This window comes from Lissotriton vulgaris, unplaced genomic scaffold (assembly GCF_964263255.1).
Source record: "Lissotriton vulgaris unplaced genomic scaffold, aLisVul1.2 SCAFFOLD_2360, whole genome shotgun sequence".
Lineage (NCBI taxonomy): Eukaryota > Metazoa > Chordata > Amphibia > Caudata > Salamandridae > Lissotriton > Lissotriton vulgaris.
This window is the reverse complement of record NW_028254721.1, coordinates 190,022-208,685: the sequence shown is the minus strand read 5'-3', so window position 1 is coordinate 208,685 and position 18,664 is coordinate 190,022. Positions and strand designations below refer to the sequence as shown.

The 18,664-nt window shown below is 49.6% G+C and overlaps 2 protein-coding genes across 4 annotated transcripts in view; one reads left to right on the top strand and one right to left on the bottom strand.

The window, feature by feature from the left end:
- The window catches only part of LOC147659452 (glomulin-like), a 182,275-nt gene extending 167,639 nt beyond the window's left edge, over positions 1 to 14,636 (bottom strand). Inside the window, exon 1 of one of the 3 annotated variants that reach the window (XM_086951748.1) lies at positions 14,263 to 14,636. The gene's annotated coding sequence lies outside the window, so the exon portion shown is untranslated. The remainder of the gene's footprint in view (positions 1 to 14,262) is intronic. The other 2 variants (XM_086951749.1, XM_086951750.1) reach the window with 2 other exon arrangements.
- Positions 14,637 to 14,663: 27 nt separating this feature from the next.
- The window catches only part of LOC147659451 (putative RNA polymerase II subunit B1 CTD phosphatase RPAP2), a 164,222-nt gene continuing 160,221 nt past the window's right edge, over positions 14,664 to 18,664 (top strand). Inside the window, exon 1 of the mRNA XM_086951747.1 lies at positions 14,664 to 14,839. Coding sequence (XP_086807873.1) covers positions 14,791 to 14,839 — 49 coding nt within the window. The 5' untranslated portion in view covers positions 14,664 to 14,790. The remainder of the gene's footprint in view (positions 14,840 to 18,664) is intronic.

Here is an 18,664-nt window from a genome sequence, read left to right as displayed (position 1 = left end):
GAGGGAGCGAGTAGGGACCGTGAGGTGCCTTGGAGGAGGATGGGAAAGAGTGGTGACTGCCGGGGGGGGGCATGGTCAGTGAGGATAAAAAAGAAACCCATTTGTATAAAGATGGAGAGGGGTGAGACTGGGGGGGGGGGGGAGGAGGAGGAGGAGGAGAGAGAGAATGGCTACAAGGAACGCATACAGTGTGCGCTATATAAATGCCTATACATACATACATACATACATACTTTGGGCTTCAAAGAACATAATAGGAAGAGATGGCGAGTGAGGGGAGAGCTGCTGTGAAAGGACAGGGGTGAGGGGTCAAGGGTAAGAGAGATGTGAACAGCAGAGGAGGAGGGCGAGTGAGGAACAAGTGCTACTGAAACCAAAAGAGGAATACATACTACAAGTTTAGAAAGAGATCGGTTATGAGTGAGGAAGGAAGAGATGGGGACGAGAAATAGACACAAGACTGTCGAGTGAGCAAAGGTAATAGGGCGTGGGGTCACAAAGAGAGACAAGTGCGGCATCTAGGCAGAAAAAGTGAAAGCGCGATGCCAACTGTTTACAATTAACACGAGCACGAGACGCGGGCACAATAATTGAAAACAGATGGCGCTGCTGCTCGCACTCGCAAGCCGTAGGCGGATACAAAGGTGGGACATGCACCCACCTTTGTCCAATTGAGTGCGGTCTTTTTATAAAGATGCACACAAAGCCCAGTAGCGTGTGAGCACCACACGCACGAGCTTCAAGAAAAGATGTAGCAATGCCAAGAGGCCCTCTCCAAGAGCAGCACATGGCCGGTGCGCTCTAGGCGAGACCTAAAAAGGGCAGCAGTAGAGAAGCTTGAAGGTGACCTTTTAGACCTTGAAGCTAAGCTGATAGTGGAAGAGACTGTGGATGCTAGACATATTTTGGACCTCAAACAATGGGAGTATAGAGATTTAGGGACAGAGGCTGCTAAGGAAGGACATTGTGTCTGTGCGACATTGTGTGTACGAAACAGGTGACAAAGTGGGGAAACTACTCGCATGGTTAGACAGACAGATATGAGAGAGTGAACCGCTGGGCAGCTGACATTTGCATGACAGATGGGGGAACACCTGAGGGATCCTCAAGATATCACTGATGGTTTCTCGAATTACTATGCCCATCTCTATATCCCTGCAAACACAACGACAACAAACTTTCATGAACTACTAGCTGATCCACCCCTTCTGAATGTCTTTGTGGAGGACAGGTCTCTCTTGAAGGGTGATCCCATGGAGGACGAAGTCGAGCAGGAGAATAGAAATATCCAATCGGGCAAGGCGATGGGACCCAACGGTCTCCCAATAGAGCTGGATAAACTTACTGCATCTAATGTAGCTCCTCACTTGTTAAAAATGTATACGGACAACTGAATAAAAAGTACTCTCCCAAAAGATCAAAGACTTGCTTCCATAGTAGTAATACACAAACAGGGTCAACTGCCAGATCAATATATCTCCTAAAGACCAATCTTGATTATCAACGCAGAAACAACAATTGTAGCTAAGCTCCTCGCATCTTGGCTTCTACAAATCATAACTAAATTTGTACATCCTGATCAATCCAGCTTTATGCCTGCTAGAAATATGGCCATTAATTTGTGACATGGAGTGTTGGGTTGTGTTGACAAAATTCAAGAAGACGCAGTAGTCCCGTCGCTTGATGCATGTATGGCTTTTGATACCATTGAATGGTTGTACCTCTCTGCCCTCCTAGAGCACATAGACTTTGGTCCTAGGTTTCGGTCCTGGCTGAAACTTCTTTATTCTAAAAATTTGGCTCAGGTGGTTGAAAATGATTGGACTTCTTGGGTGTTCCCCCTGTAGCATGGAACTAAGCATGAATGTCCTCTCTCGCCCCTTATTTTTGACCTAATCTTTGAACCGTTGGCTGCCTGGGTGTGTATGGACCCGTTGATCCGTGGCCTGTGATGGACAGCGGAATGGGAGGATAGGATATCTATCTATGCAGATGATATCCTATTATATGTTGCCGCTCCACAATCCTCCCTCTGCAGAATATTAGACATTTTCACTAATTGTGGTAAATACTCTGGCTAAACCATTAACTGGTCTAAATCCATTGTATTTATTCTCCATGACAAGAAGCTAAATCTACCACCCCAATGTAAGGTACATATGGTGAGGGTTGGATTCCACTATCTAGGACAGATCTGGTGTTATTCCACACAAATAACCTTCAGGGCCCCATACTACGACTTAAAAGCGATAGTCAACATTGGAGATTGCTACCACTCTCACTACTTGGCAGAGCAGCCTTTTTTTTGGGAAAATGTCTTTATTGTAAAAAAAAAAAAAAAGGTCACTCAGTACAGTACAATCTTCCGTTTAGTGTGTCTCAGCATCGTGACGTACAACTCAAAATGTAAACCAGGATTATCTTTTTCCATTTTCTGCTAATAGTAATAACCCTCAACTCCCATACATCCTCGCCCTATCCCTCCCCTCCCCAGCACTTACTCAATCCTCAAATCAGTTCTATGGTGGTTTTGTTTCAATCTCTATGTTTCAGTTGGCATCTGACGGGAATATCGGTCCCCATGTATACAACATACAATTACAACCGATTGTGTCATCTAGGTCTGCTTCTCGGGTTCTTGGGCATGTCCGTTCGCTTGCATGTTGTTCCCCTGCGTCGGGCAGTAGCCTCGTTCTAGTCCCCATGGTCTTGTATGCCCTGTTCAAATGCTAGGAGTAAAGCATTCCATTCTATTGAGATGGGATGTTTCCTGAGTCCTCTGCGCTCTTCCCTATGTGGTTCCTGTCCCTCAGCTTTGCCCTACCTGATCGCCTCCCCACTCCAGGTCTCTACTTCCGGGGGCCTAGCCGACTTCCACCTCATCGCCACCGCCCTCTTCGCTAATAACAGTACCAAGTCCACGAATCTGGTATCCACACTTCTCTTTTTCTCTTTGTAGCCTAGGCCCAGTACACAATTAGAAGCGGACGTGTAAGGTCTACCTGGCGCTATGTCATTCAAAACGTGGTGTAGTGTCCCAGCTTATGGCAATCCCAGAACATGTGCATTATGCCTGCATCTTCCTGTTGGCATCTGGGGCAGTTGTCAGCTGCTTCCGGGAACATTACGTGTATCTTGTGTGGAGTCAGGTATGCCCTATGTACGATCATTAATTGTATGAATTTAAACTTAGGGTTTCGGGACACTTTCCTTGGCAGTCTCAGTACCAGCCCCCATTCCTTGTCGCTCAACACTCTTCCCATATCTACCTCCCAGTGTAACCTCAGAGGCTGTAGGGGGTCAGCCCTGCCCTCTCGTATTCCAGCAGTCAGCCATTTTGTTAAATGACTACCCGTTCCCATAAGGTACTGCATAGTAATCAGCGTGTTGGTGACAGGCTCCGCTCCATCCTCCAGCCAGTGAGTGCCTATGTAATGAGTCAGTTGTGCATGTTGCAGAAATAGTGCTCTCGGCGTTCGATGGAGCCTGGCGAACTCCGCGTACGGCAATAGCCTGTTATCCGAGAAAAAATCTCCGATTTGCACCACTCCCGCATCTTGCCATGCCCGCAGTCTCCGCTCGTTAATGGTCCTGTCCCCAGTGGGATGCCCAGCAGTGGTATCGAGGGTGCATAACTCGAACGTCTATTGGTGTACCTGACCGCTCTCTTCCGGTACGCGAGAGCCAGTTTAAGAAGGGGTGGAGTCGTAGCTGGCGCACTGCTCCCTGGTAGCAATAATTGATACATCACTCCCCGGCTTCTATCCGCCTCCGTAATGCTCAGTTCCTGTAAGTTGCGGCCTGCTAGCCAATATGCTAGCCACTGTAGTTGGCACGCACAGCCGTAGGCGAACAAGTCAGGCACTCCTAAGCCGCCCTTATCCATGGGAAGCTGTAGTTTGGCCATGCTTATGCGTCTTCTGCCCTTCTCCCACACCAGCTTAACTAGCAGAGTATTTAGTTTCTTAAAGAAGGGCATAGGGACTAAGATTGGCAAATTCGCAAAGAAATACAACAGTCGTGGCAGCACCACCATCTTTGAGATAGCCACTCTGCCTGCCACCGACAATGGCAGGGTATTCCAGAATTGCACCTGTTTGGTTAGGTTGGTCAGGGCTCTTCCCAGGTTACCGTTCATCAGATCTTGTGACTGTCGGTATATCTGGATGCCCAGTGTTAGACCTGACACCCTTGGCGTGCTTTTTCCCCCATCTTTTTGCCTCCGACTCATGTATTTTGGATGCTGTGCTGGATTTCGTTTTTGCTGGTTTAGATGCTTTGGACCCTCTGCCACTGCTGTTCAGTGTCAGAGGGTAAGTGCTCCCTCTGTAAATTGTCATATTGATTGGGTATACCTGATTGGCATATTTGTATCACCATGAAGTCCCTAGTAAAGTGCACTGTGTGTGCCAGGGCTGGTGATGACAGATGCTACTAGTGGGCCTGCAGCGCAGGTTGCGCCACCCACATGAGTAGCCCTTAAATGATGTCTCAGGCCTGCCAGCGCAGGGCCTGTGTGCAGTCAGTGGACTGCCATGTCCGCCTGGCCAGTGTCCCCACTGGCTGGGCCTAACCCTTCCCTGTCTGTGCACACCAGTCTACCCTATGGAAGGCTCAAGGTACCCCCCTGGGCAGGGTGCAGTGCATGGATAAGGTAGAGCATGTACTAGTGCAGGTAACATGCTCTGGTAGTGAGCAGCAGCCATTTTGTGTGCTCACTGCTGTAAGGCTATCTTGCTCCATAGAGTAACATGGGGGAGCCTGGTTCTATTGGATCCCAGCCTATCTTCCCATAGGAACAAGATGGGACATAAGTGAATGATATCCCTGAACTCAGAATTTAATAACACATCTTTTAGTAAAGGTTGTTTTTAAATTCTGTGTTTGAGAATAGTACTCTTAGAAAGTGGCTGTTCTCTTGTCTAAACCTTTCTGTGTGCCTGGGACTGTTTGTGGATTGACTGTCTGGGTTGAGGATGACAGGGTCTGCAGAGCCCCCAGGGGGTTATCTGAGCCAGCCCCGTGGTTGAAAGGCAGCATCTGCTGCCATGGAAGTGGGAGGAGATAGCATCTGATAGTGAAGGGCGGTGCCTGCCTAACCTCAAAGCTGGCTCCACCTCCTGCTGGGCGACTGTCACCTCTGTCCCTGGGACTGGGAGGAAGAAGGAAACCAGAAACACCCCAGACCCCCAGAACTGGTTTGGACCGGGCTCAGGGCCCCCTTTGCACAAAGACTTCAAAAGACTTCAAAGCCTTTTTGGGGTATAAGAGAAGGACTCCTGACTACAGATTTTGAGATTCTACAATCAAGAGGAACCTCTGCCAGAAGAAGGACCGCTGAAGGAGCTGATGGAAGATTGCCTTGCTGTGTGCTTTAAGGGCTGACCTATCCTGCTATCCAACTGAAGGAGAGGAGAAGAAAGGGACTTTGCTGTGTGCTGTGACCCTGCCTGCTTGAAACTACTGAGACCTTGCTGTGTGCTGTGTCTACTGACTTGAATCTCCAAGGGCCTGAGATGAGCTGGCCTCCTGTTCCTGGAACCCAGGGTTAAAAGGTTCCTAAAGACTGCAAGAGACTGAAATTGCTGTGCCTCCTGAAGTGACTGTGGTGCCTACCGCTATCGTGGCCTGAAGAATCTGTGAGCCAGCGTGTGCCTAAAGACAAAGGTGTTTTTAACTGCGTGGTGTTGGGCGCGCCAGCTGCTCTCTCATCTGGCCGAGAGCGCCGCGCTCATCTTTGCCGCCAGCCAGGGGAGTTGCTGAGATCGTACTCTCCAGCCCTCGCTTCCTGTGACCGAAGAACTCCCTGCCTGGGAGCGCCCCTAAGTCAAGACCGTCTACGGTATTCACCGCCGCGACCCGGGGCTTGCATCTGCCTGGGGAAATCACCGCCGCAGCTCCAAAGCCACAAAGACTGCACCGAAGGGCCCGCCTGCTGATTGGCGGCTGACCCGGGAAAGCCGCGCACGGATTGGGCCTTAGCGGAGGGCTCGACGAGGAAGTCGCGCCCTGATTGGCCCAGGAAGCGCTGACGTCAGCGGAGGCTCGCCGCAGGGCCGCGCTGGGATTGGCCCAGCCCCTGAAGCAAGACTCCGCTCCTGGGAAGCCGTCGCTGGAGCTCCGAGGCATCTGCCCCTGCCCCCGGTGAGTGTAGGAGCCGACTGGAAGATCGGCCTGCTCCCGGATGAGTGAGGGAGCCCAAAGGAAGCACCGCAAAGCCAGGACGAGAACGGGACGACCGGAGCCCACACCGAGCGTGGTGGGGGCCGTCCTGCCTCCGACAACCGAAGCGCCAGTGCCGAGTGAGGGTTTCCAGACGCGCTGATTGAGCGCGTGGGTGACAAAGGGCACAGTCTCCCCCCTGAGAGCCTCAGAGGGCACGGGGGACCCGGAGAGCTTTCCTGTGTTTTGGTGCAAAGGCTCATAGCCTGACAGTGGGATCAGTTTACACGAACAGCTTATTCTTTCACCATTTTTCAGACTAGAGACTACCTTGCTATATTTTTAACTGACTGAAGCTTTCCTGAAACAAGAGAACATCAGAAATAGAAGATCATTAAGAGATAAAGTGCAATGCTTATGTGATTTACCTTTACAGTGCCAAAACTAGATAAAGTGATTTTTTTTTATATAACTCACCTGTGTGGTCTCAGTTTGTGGTGTACTTTGGGGGGGGATCATTGTAGTTAACAAATCCAAATACTTACACATTGCCTTGGGGATAAGCCTGCCTGCTCGCGCCAAGCTACCTAGAGGGAGAGCGGAGATTATCTACTGTGTGTATTCCTTCACCCTGACTAGAAGCAAGGGTCCCTACTTGGTCTAAGGTACTTACCTCTGCCAACTAGAGACCCCCAGATTTAACACCCAGGTACTTAAAGGTCACAGGTGCTACCTGAAAGCAGTGCGGCTGGAACTGGCTATGTGTTCCTGCCACCGGGCCCCGGAAGCCAAACCCGTACGACTTCGTCTCGTTGATGGCGAGGCCCGACAACTCGCGAAAATCCGCAAAGATCCGCGGCAATGGTGTCACTGGGCTATTTATATCCGTGAGGAACAGTAGTATGTCGTTGGCATACGCCGATATGACATGGTGAGTGTGAAGCCTAGTTATCCCCACCGTGGTCGCCACCGATCGCGCTTTCAGTAGTAAGGGCTCTAGAGCAATTATGAACAGCAAGGGCGAGAGCGGGCATCCCTGTCTCGTACCCCTCGCTATCTCAATCCGATATGGGATGCATTTGTTGGTTCGAACCCGTGCCATGGGTTTCCGGTACAGCAGGGACACCCAGGCTATGAATTCAGCAGGGAACCCAAATCTGGTCATGACCGCAAACATGTAGTCCCACCTGAGTGAATCAAAGGCCTGTCTGAGGTCCAGTGAGACACAACCCTCGGTGTCACCACCCTCTGCGTCCGGAGACATTAGTTGGCTGAGTCTCCGTAGGTTCAGAGCAGTACTCCTACCCGGCACAAACCCACACTGATGGGGGTGTACCATTTCCGGGACGTGCTGGGATAGGCGCATCGCTAGTATCTTACTGAGGATTTTGGAGTCAGTGCTCAGAAGTGACAGTGGTCTGTAGTTGTCTAGTTGTAGGGCATCCCACCCTGGTTTCAGAAGGGAGACAACTAGGGCCTGCAGTGTCGTGTCAGGCAGTTCGCCCCTCTCCAGTGCTTCGTCGTATAACGCATGAAGGCGGGGGGCCAGCAAGTCTATATATGTCAGGTAAAATTCCGCTGGGAGCCCGTCTGTCCCGGGTGCCTTGTTTCTCGGCAAAGCCCGAATGGCCATTCTAATTTCTGCAGTTGTAATGGGCTTCGCTAATTCTGCACTGTGCGCTGCACTCAACTGAGGAACACAGATATCGGAGAAAAATTCCTCAAACGTCAGTTCCGAGAGTGGAGCGTGTGGGCCATATAAAGTAGCATAATAATGCCAGAATACCGTATTAATCTCCCGCTGATCCTGAATCAGCTCCCCGGAGGTATCCTGTACCTTCATAATAGGGGTGACTGCTGGGGCGTCCCTTGTCAGACGTGCCAAAAGCGCACCTGCTCTATCCGCCTGTGTGTGCTGTCGTGCGGGGTACTCCTATGGTCTAGCACTCTTAGTTCCTCCAAGAGTTCCGCATGTTGTATGTTAGCCTCCTGCAGTTGCGTGAGGGCACCGTCCGTGCCTGCGGCCTCGTTTTCCAGCACCGCCAGACTGTCCTCCACTGCCCGCAACTTTTCCATTACCAGGTGCTTGACGCCCACTTTGGTACCCATGGCCACTCCGCGTATGGTAGCCTTAAAGGCGTCCCATTCGACCTGTCTGGAACTTGCCGTGCCCGTATTCTCATTAAAGTAATGCGTGGCGGCATCTAGTAGTGTGGACTTAAAGACCGAGTCTTCTAGAAGACTCGGGGACAGTCGCCATGTCGGTATAGGAGTGGGTAATCTTCCCCATTGTAGTTATAATTCCACCGGGTTGTGATCCGACAGCGTCTTCCCCATGTGTTGTACCTTCACGATTGACGACGTGAGTGTCTTGGAGCAAAAGATACGGTCTATCTTAGTGTGTAATTTGTGCGGTGGGGAGTAGAATGTGTATTCCCTATTTGATGCATTAAGTGCCTGCCAGGCATCTACTAGTTCCCACCCCTCTGCCCACTGTGCCAGCGCTTCTGCCTGCTTCCTACTTTCAGTTGCATGTAGAGGGGGATGTGATCTGTCCAGCGTGAGGTCTAATACCGCGTTACAGTCCCCACCTATAATCCAGTTATACTCCACCCAATCCGCTAACACCCTACCAAGCTCCACAAAAAACTGCGACTGGTCCACATTCGGAGCATACAAACATCCAAGTACTACACACACACCGTTCAACAGCCCTTTAGCAAACGCATATCGGCCCTCCTTGTCTACCCTAGATTCAATGAGCTTAAACTGAACCGTGTTTCTAATCCAAATGGCCGCCCCCCGGGAGAAAGCAGAGAACTTTGTGGCGTAGAGCTGGCCCTTGCATTTTCGTAGCATTTTAGCACCCTCCGAGTCGTTTAAGTGTGTCTCCTGGAGATATGCTATGTGTACCTGTCTCCTATGTAATTGTGCTAGAACCCTGTGCCGTTTGTGTACCGAGCCCAATCGCCGTACATTCCAAGTGCAGACCATATAATCATTAGGGGATGCCATTACCCCAGATACCCTCATCACGATCCAAAACCATTGTCCACAACAGTATCAACCACATAATGGAAATTGTCAGTGTTACGTATGCATACATTACCCCAACTTGCAGGTCCCCCTCTAAAACCACAGAGGACAAAACTATAATACCCAACATGGGTATGAGCATTCTAGAACCGTGTCTAAGCCTGGGGGCGTGAGCCCAGACAAATGTGCACAACAGTTAGCTGCAAAAAGTCTCGTAACCATTGTCCCCTATGGTCGTAAGTGTTCCAGGTCCTAGACCCCCCACCCCCCTTCTAAACAAAGGAGAACATCCGCTACGTTACCAGATCGCCGACTGCTGGGATAATGGTCACATGTCCGCCGCCATCTGTGCCGTGATTCGGGGAAATAACTGCAGGCTGCCTTCCGTGTCAGAGGCCGCTGTATGGGAACTTGCCTGGCTTGCTGATGGTGATCCAACGTTCGCATCATGCTCCGCCAGTGCGTTAGTAGTCAGTCGCGCTATTGTTGTCGGGCCGACATCTTCCTCCTCGCCCGGTCGATCAGCTTGAGGCCCCTCCGTGTCCAGGTGCCTAGGGCGGTCCTGAGATGCCGTCCGACTGTCGGACCTCTGTGTTTCCAGCAGTTCCTGTTCTTCCCGTAAGGACTGCAGTGGAGTGAGGGTCACCTCCAGCCACTCCGAAGCTTCCTCTGGATTGTCGAAGAAATAAGTCTTGCGGCCGTGAATGACTCCAAGACGCGCCGGGTAGAACAAGGCATATTTCACATTGCGCTCCCTGAGTGTTCTTTTCACTCCTCAGAAGGACGCCCTGGCTCGTTGGGCCGCTTGCGTAAAGTCCGGATAGATGGATATCGAGTGGTTCTCCATCTATCCAAGGCCCCAGCCGCCACAGACCCCTCCGGGCTCCCGGGCTCAGCTGCCGAATGTCCCGGAGCTCCGGCAGGCCCCGGCAAGCTCCGATGGTCCGTTCTCCATCTCACAAGCACTTCACGCGCAGCAGGGGCCAGTAACGCCGGCCCACGGGCAGCCGCCGCACTGCGGTGGCTCCGGGTCATGTCGTGTTGCTCCGCCGCCCACAAGGACCCCCACTCAGCCGGGCGCCTGCCACTTCCGGTCCGCCTCCCAATGTACTGTGGGCCGCAGTCGCTCCTTCGGTTGTAGGCCTCACTTCCCGCATACGGCGTTACAGCTCGGCGTCGCGTTCCGAGGTCCCCAGCGCCGCCGACCGGTCAACGACAATGCGGACCGCAATTTGACAGGTTGCCGGTGAGGGGTAGGGGTCAGACACCTCTACGTCAGGGTGTTTTTCAGGATTTTAGGGGAATTGTGGACAGAGCGATCCTAGCTCACGTCCACCATGTTCGGCTGTTGGCCACGCCCCCCCTTGGCAGAGCAGCCTTATTTAAAATAATGGCACTGCCATGCTTCCCATGTGCTGCACAATACACCATTCCCACATCATATGTTACAACCATAGAGGGTGAAGTCAGGACCTTGCAAATGGGACAGGAGACCTCGTATCACCCTGACTCAATTAACAAGATGCTGGTATGATGGAGGAATAACCCTGTCAGATATTCCAAAATACTTTCAGGCAGCGTAATCTGCTGTAATTAATCAATGGGTTCACCAAACTCCAGAAAATCCATTGTATTGTGTGGACCGACACATCTTACACCTGGGAGGGTATTTATGTGCATTATACACTCGCCCAAAACATCAACCCCTTGCGGGACTAACCACACATACAGTTCAGATTTTGCATACGACAATCAGGGCAGTGGGTTGGGAAGGCAGGATTACCCAGGTCACACCACTATGGGATTCTGAAGAGTTAGGCTCACTGAGGAAAAGGCTAGGCTTTGATAAATGGGACCTTATCAGTATCTCTAAAGTGGTAGATCTCTTGTCCAAGAAGAGGGTGATCCCCTTTACTGAATTACAAACAGAATAGAACTGGCGACGGCAGAGACCTTCCAACACCTGCAGCTGTGACATTCCCTGATAGCAACAATCCTCCTAGGGGAGGTCCTTACCGGAGACATCACCATTAGAACAGAGATTACTAGATGATCATATGAGCCAAGGGGAGATCTGCCTCACATATAAAAAAGTTCAATAATAACTCTCCTGATACGTTCTTTCCCTTGCGCTACGGCTGGGAAGCAGATCTAGATGACCTAGCTGACGAAGATGGGCCTGAGGCTTTAGCCGCCCCCTAAGAAATGGCAATCAGAGCACGGTTTCGATTAGTGCAGCTTAAAATATTCCACAGGTCCTATTTGTCTTGCAATGCCATGCTCAAGATGAGTAGAGCAACTGAGTCAACTGGTCGTAGGAAGCAAGGACAGGAGGGGTCCTTTTTCCATGTCATTTGGGAGTGCCCAGTAATCCAGAACTTCTGATGTTCTGTTGTGACTTGTATCAATAGTATATGTGGAGGCGATTTTACGCCTTTGGCCAAGTGGTATCTTCTCAACGTTAGGGATGCCACTGACGTGAATCGTATGGAGCAGACCTGGAGGAACCTAGACATGATGAATGCTAAACGAAATATAGCTCATCTTTGGGGGGCAGAATCAGCACCACGTCTCAGAGACTAGAAAAGAGACATGGAGTGGTGTTTAGTGGCAGAAAAAGGTGTATAAAAGCAGGGGCTGCCGTAATAAGTGGGGGAAGATCTGGGGCAGATGGAACGTCTACAGGGGGGGCCTGTCGTGTGCCAGCCCCATTGTACTGTCCTTGAGGACTGGAAATATTGATTAACCTGCACCTGAACTACACAAAACTACTACTGGGATATAACACAGTCTGGAATACTGTTTGGGGTGCGATAGTTCTCAATAAACCTGTAATCCTCAAGTGTAATTCTTGTGGTGTTCATACCCACTTTCAATTCACTAAGTGACTAATAAAAAGATGTTACCAAGTAAAATTAAGTTGCAGAGTTTAGATGATGGCCTCTCACAGTATGATTTGCAGTGACTTACAGAAATCTTGCAACCTCTCTGTATGCCTGTATATCACTGTCTATGAGAGTGTATGCATGCCTGAAAAGTGGCATAATGGTATGCCCAATGGTATACCCAATGCCATCGAACGTAAACTGTTGACCTTGGTACAGTGCTGGTATTTCTTGGAAACATGTGGGCATCCAGGATGCGATACCTTCCACAGGTAAAATGCTGGTTCTTGTCCAATTGTGGTCATTTTTGGCAAAATGTTGAAATCCTTTGCATGTTACCCAGTCACATCATAGTAAAATACTGGCCTTCGCACAATGGGGGTAATTCATGACAATCTGCAGGCATCCATTGGAGCATTAGTATACCCATTACCCATCCCATGTCGACTGCTGGTCCTCGCTTAACACTAATATTTCCAGTCAACTTGGGTGCATCCATTGGATGATAAACATTGCCCAGCGTCTTGAAAAGGTGGCCCAGACAATATGACAGTGATTTTCAGCATTTTGTGGGCATCCATGCGAGAATGTGCGTTAACACATTGGTAAAATTTTGGTTCTGTCATAATGATGGTAATTCTTGAAAAACTCAAGATCAGTCACTTTGACTTAATACTGAGGAACATTACATTAATTTTACCTCCTTTCACTCCTCTACACCACCCATCACTTTTTAGTTAACCTCAGTGCAACGCCTGTAGTATGATTGGTATATGTGGTTCACGTGTTCAGTAAGCCATAAGACCAAAGCTACACCCTATTGACGAGGCCCATATAGACCGAAACTGGTCTGGGTTTGCTTGATATCCCGTTCAGAGAGGCCCTTGTCTGATAGTTCAGTGTCAACTGTTCCTACTGGATCAGGACCAAGACTCATTTACATATGAATGGTTCCTGTTGAGGTGGCATGGTGGGTAAAAGAAAGATGGACTGAAATGTGGTCCAGAGAAATTGCAAGTGGCTGAGAATAATTCAACAATTCCGTTCATCACTTTTTTGTTTACTTCCTGCCATTCAGAGCAACTCGCCTGACTGTCATGAAGGGGGGGCAGGGTAGTGCATTAAACAAAAACTACGCTAGGCTTTATTGCTAAAACAAGATGCCCATTAGACATAAATGCCAACTTTCCAAACGTAGTTGTAAGACTCGCAATGTTGTAAAGCCAAAAGTGACTTCGAATTAGATTCCCCTGACTTACAAAATCCTCTCATTCAACGTAAGCGAATGGGAGAATTAAACTACCATTTCTTTTTGTAAATCTCCCTCTTTCTGTTGTGAAAAGTTGACATGTAAGTGAAGAGAACACTGAAATGATGGGCTACTTTGCCATCCACCTTCCTTCAGCTCAAACCTCGAACCTCCTGCTCCAATTGCTTTCTCTGGGAATCAGTTTGAAACAGACTGGGCACTCTCCTGTGATATTACATGTTTGTGTGGCTGATACACATGACCAGCTCACTGAACATCGAAGCCCCAGAGCACTTATTCTGCACATGCATGCACAAAGCATAATAAAATAACCCAAATGAGAAATTGTCCGCACATACCAGGTGTAACTTACACATGGGGGCCCTCTAGGGTATATTACCTGATTACAGAGAGGAAAAGAAAAAAAAATCAGGCATTGCTATTTAAAAAACATTAGTAGCTCATGCCTTGAAGAACAGCTCGTGTCATGCTCAACATTTTCTTCCACATTTATTCATTCTTACCATCACCTGTCCTGTGTATTATTTGTCATACTTTTATGTTGGAACCTGAAAGTCCAAATTCTGCTGGCCTATAGTCCTGCTCCCACCCGTCAATCTCACCCAAGAGCTCCTTTGCTTTAAATCCGCTATTGATCATTGCGGATATACATGCTTAAACACAACGCTTCTGATCGTTTAAAAAGTGATTTCTGAACAAAACTAGTACACAGAATGCACTTCCACAAAAGAAGAAAGAATGCTGGATGCCGTTTAGGGTATTTCGAGATCACATTTGTGATACATTTGGAACTCATTCCCACCGAAAAACAGGCAGACAAGTAAAGTGAACACCAAGTACCATGAAGAGTAGACATATTTCATCATAAGTAATTAACATAAATTGAAAATAGCACAATTTATTATTTACCTGCTGGACGTGAGAGTCTCACAAGCACTGAACAAATGTGACAGTCGGCTACTTAGATTAATCTCCAGCACAAGCTTAATGTCTAGCCCGTGGCGTGAATGTGCATGCCTTACAATACGCATCACGTGGCCGCCATCTTGTTATGTCCAAAGAACTGCATTTGATGTACGGTCTAGTGTTCAAGACGTTGGGGACTGTGTAGCCGTAGCAGCAATTGATGAATAAATTACTCTTGTAAAGGAAGTGGCATAGTCGCGGATATCCTGAAAAACAATACTAATGGGCAAGCTCTCGTTAATATGTGTATTAAATGCTTTACCCATTTCATTGTAGTCCGAAACAAGCTTTTATTTTAGTCTTTCTTCTCTTTCTCTGATATATTTACCTAACTGGTGATACTTGTCTAGATCGAGGCTTGACACGCAGCGTTCACTTCCTGTTAGAGCGGTCCGTGAGTGATAGAGATGAGAGTGCTTCACATTGGTGGTTTAGGGCTATGGGCAGTGACTGTGTTTGACAGAAGGTGACATGGCCGAAGGAAAGAAGAGGACCGCCAGGTCCGCCAAGGGCGCTGCAGGTCTGTCTGAGCTGTTGTCATACATGCCAGGGATGCCCGCACATCTCTGTTCATATGTGGCACTCCTGAGTTTTAAGATACTCTTAAAAGTGTTCATGCATTTTGCATTCTCCCATGAACGCGTAGTCTGCTGTTTATATTTCGAGTTAGAGCATGTTATGCTTTCTAAACCAGCATGACCATGTCTGCAGGTTTCTGAAGATTGCTGAAGTGTGTCAAAACGCCTGCTTTTACTAAGTTTACTGTTGTGCCTTTGGATGATAGCATACTTGGAGATGGGTAAGGAGGTGGTGGTTGGGGGAGGTCCACAACGACACAGTCATCTGCAAAAGGTTAGCATGCAAAGCGTTCAGGATTCCCAGTTCATGCATAAGTAATTTATCCAGTCCATTAATTCCCTTTCGTATTCAGGGATTTGTGGTCCTTCTGATCCAATTATAATATCAAATCGGGATTACAGTTCGCAGGAATTCAAAGAAAGACCGTTGCTGGATGAGCTACTCCAGGGGTCTCCAACCAGTAGCTCGGGAGCTATTGGTAGCTCACCAGCACCCTCAAAGTAGCTCTCTGAGGTGAAACCAAACCAAGACGATCTCAGAGATTCTGTGTATATTAAAGAAGGCTGCACTGCTCGTTTCATTGTCCGTAAGAGTTACAAGTCAAGTCAAGTCAAGTCATAAAATTTGTATAGCGCACTACATACCCAGAGGGTTTCAAGGCGCTTAGGAAGGGGAGGAGGATTATTTGTCAAATATCCACGTTTTAAGCTGCTTTCTGAACGCTAGGTGATTCTGGGTGAGGCGAAGGTAAGCGGGGAGTGAGTTCCATGTTTTGGCAGCCAGGTATGAAAAGGATCTGCCTCCCATGGTGGTCTTGTTGATGCGAGGTACAGTGGCGAAGGCTTGGCTGGAAGAGCGAAGTTGGCGGGCGGGGGTGTAGAAGGACAGTCGAGAGTTGAGGCAATCTGGTCCGATGTCGTAGAGTGATTTGTGTGCGTGGGTAAGCAGTCGGAAAGTGATCCTCTTATTGACGGGTAGCCAGTGGAGGTCTTTAAGGTGACCAGAGATGTGTTCGTTGCGTGGGATGTCTAATATGAGCCTGGCTGAGGCGTTTTGGATTCGTTGTAGTTTCTTCTGGAGTTTAGCGGTGGTACCTGCGTAGAGGGTGTTTCCGTAGTCCAGTCGGCTCGTGACTAGAGCGTGGGTGACTGTTTTCCTTGTTTCGGAGGGGATCCAGCGAAATGTTTTTCTAAGCATGCGAAGAATGTTAAAGCAGGAAGAGGATACGGCGCTGACTTGTCTGTTCATTGAGAGTGAAGAATCCAGGATGACGCCAAGGTTCCGTGCGTGGTCTGTCGGGATGGGTGCTTTTCCGAGGGCTTCCGGCCACCAGGAGTCGTCCCATGCAGATGGGGATGTACCTAAGATGAGGACTTCTGTTTTGTCTGAGTTCAGTTTCAGACGGCTTTGTTTCATCCAATCGGCGACTTCTTTCATTCCTTCGTGTAGGTTAGTTTTGGCGGTGCTGGGGTCCTTGGTGAGAGAAAGGATCAGTTGAGTGTCATCCGCGTAAGAGATGATGTTGAGGTTGTGATGGCGTGCGATGGCCGCGAGGGGGCTCATATATACGTTGAAGAGGGTGGGACTGAGTGAGGATCCTTGAGGTACGCCGCAGATGATTTCAGAGGCCTCGGACTTGAATGGTGGGAGGCGGACCCTCTGGGTTCTTCCGGTGAGGAACGAGGTGATCCATTCCAGTGCTTTTCCTTGGATTCCGATGTTTCTGAGGCGTTGTAAAAGGGTGCTGTGGCAGACTGTGTCGAAGGCTGCAGAGAGGTCGAGGAGGATGAGGGCGACTGTGTCTCCATTGTCCAGTAGAGTTCGAATGTCGTCTGTTGCTGCGATGAGGGCGGTCTCAGTGCTGTGTTTGGCTCGGAAGCCAGATTGTGAGGGGTCGAGTGTTTTGTTGGCTTCGAGGAAGGCGGCGAGCTGGTTGTTGACAGCTTTCTCGATGACTTTGGCCGGGAATGGAAGAAGCGAGATGGGGCGGTAGTTTTTGAGTTCGGTGGGGTCTGCTGTTGGTTTTTTCAGAAGGGCGGTGAGTTCAGCGTGTTTCCAGTCTTCTGGGAAGGTAGCGGAGTTGAAGGAGCAGTTGATGACGTCTCGGAGGTGCGGAGCTATGACGGAGTCTGCTTTGTTGAAGATGTGGTGAGGGCATGGGTCTGTGGGGGATCCAGAGTGGATGGAATTCATCAGGCGGATGGTGTCCTCAGTGGAGATTGGGTTCCAGGCGTTAAGGGTGTTTACGGGGGGAAGATGGTCAGCAGGTGGTAGGGTGGGTTGGCTTCCGGGTTGGTTGTCAAAGCTGTTGTGGATGTCAGCGATCTTGTTGTGGAAAAAAGAGGCTAGGGAGTCGCAGAGGGTTTGAGAGGGGGTGATGTCGTTGGAATTGGCCGAGGGGTTGGAAAATTCCTTGACGATGTTGAAAAGTTCCTTGCTGTTGTGGGCGTTGTTGTCAAGTCGATCCTTGAATGCTGTTTTCTTGGCTTTTCTGATCAGTTGGTGGTGAGTACGGGTGGCGCTTTTGAAGGCGTCCTTGTTGCTGGTGGATGGGTCTTTTTTCCAGGCCTTTTCAAGGGAGCGGCATAGTTTCTTGGACTTCTTGAGATCATCGTTGAACCATGAGGCCTTCTTGTTGCCAAGTTTGTGTTGACGTTTTTTCAGTGGTGCTAGGGTGTCGGCGGTGTTGGATAACCAAAGGGTGAGGTTGGAGGCGGCTTCGTTGGCGTTAGAAGAGAGGGCTGGGGAGGTTCGAAGGAGCGATGTGGAGATCAGATCCGTGGTGATTTTGTTCCAGTTTCTTTGTAGAGTTGGTTGGAGGTGGATGATGGGTTTCGGCTTGTTGTAGGTGAAGTGAACGCAGCTGTGGTCAGTCCAGAGGAGATCCGTAGTGTGGCTGAAGGAGACATGGTTGCTGGAGGTGAAGATGGGGTCGAGAGTGTGACCTGCGATGTGGGTGGGGGCAGTGACCAGTTGTTTAAGTCCGAGGTTGGCGAGGTTGTCTAAGAGGGTGGCGGTGTTGCGGTCGTTGATCTTTTCAAGGTGGAAGTTGAGGTCTCCCAGAAGGATGTAGTCTTTGGAGGGGAGGGCGTGTGGGGTGATGAAGTCCGTGATGTCTTCACTGAATTTTGCGCGGGGTCCTGGTGGCCTGTAGAGGAGGGTGCCTCTAAGAGTTGTCTTGGGGTCGGTGTGGATCTGGAAGTGAAGGTGTTCGGAGTTAGCGAGGTTGGCGTCGGAGCTGGTTGAGATGCGGATGGATTTCTTATGGACGATAGCGATTCCTCCTCCTGTATGGTCGGTGCGGTCCTTGCGTGTGATCTTATAGTCATCAGGGATAGAGATGGCGATGTCAGGGGCGGAGGAAGCGTTCATCCAAGTTTCCGTTAGGAAGGCGACGTCTGGAGAGATGGCGTCTAGTAGGTTCCAAAGGTCAATGGCGTGCCTGTGGACCGAGCGGGTGTTGAGAAGAATGCATTGTAGGTGGTTGGGGTCGGGAATCTGTGGTGTGGTCGTAGCGGAGATGTTGTCGGTGCCGCTAAATTTGCAGGAGTAGCAGGAGAACGGTCCATGGGTGCGACCAGGAGCGGCTTGGGCGATAACACTCAAACACACATTGTGTTGGCCAATCAATCAATCAATCAATCAATCAATCAATCAGGCAATTTATAGAGCGCACTACTCACCCCTGAGGGTCTCAATGTGCTGGGGGTATAGATCTGGGCAGTTCCGGTCATTCAAAAAGCCTGGTCTTGAGGCTCTTCCTGAA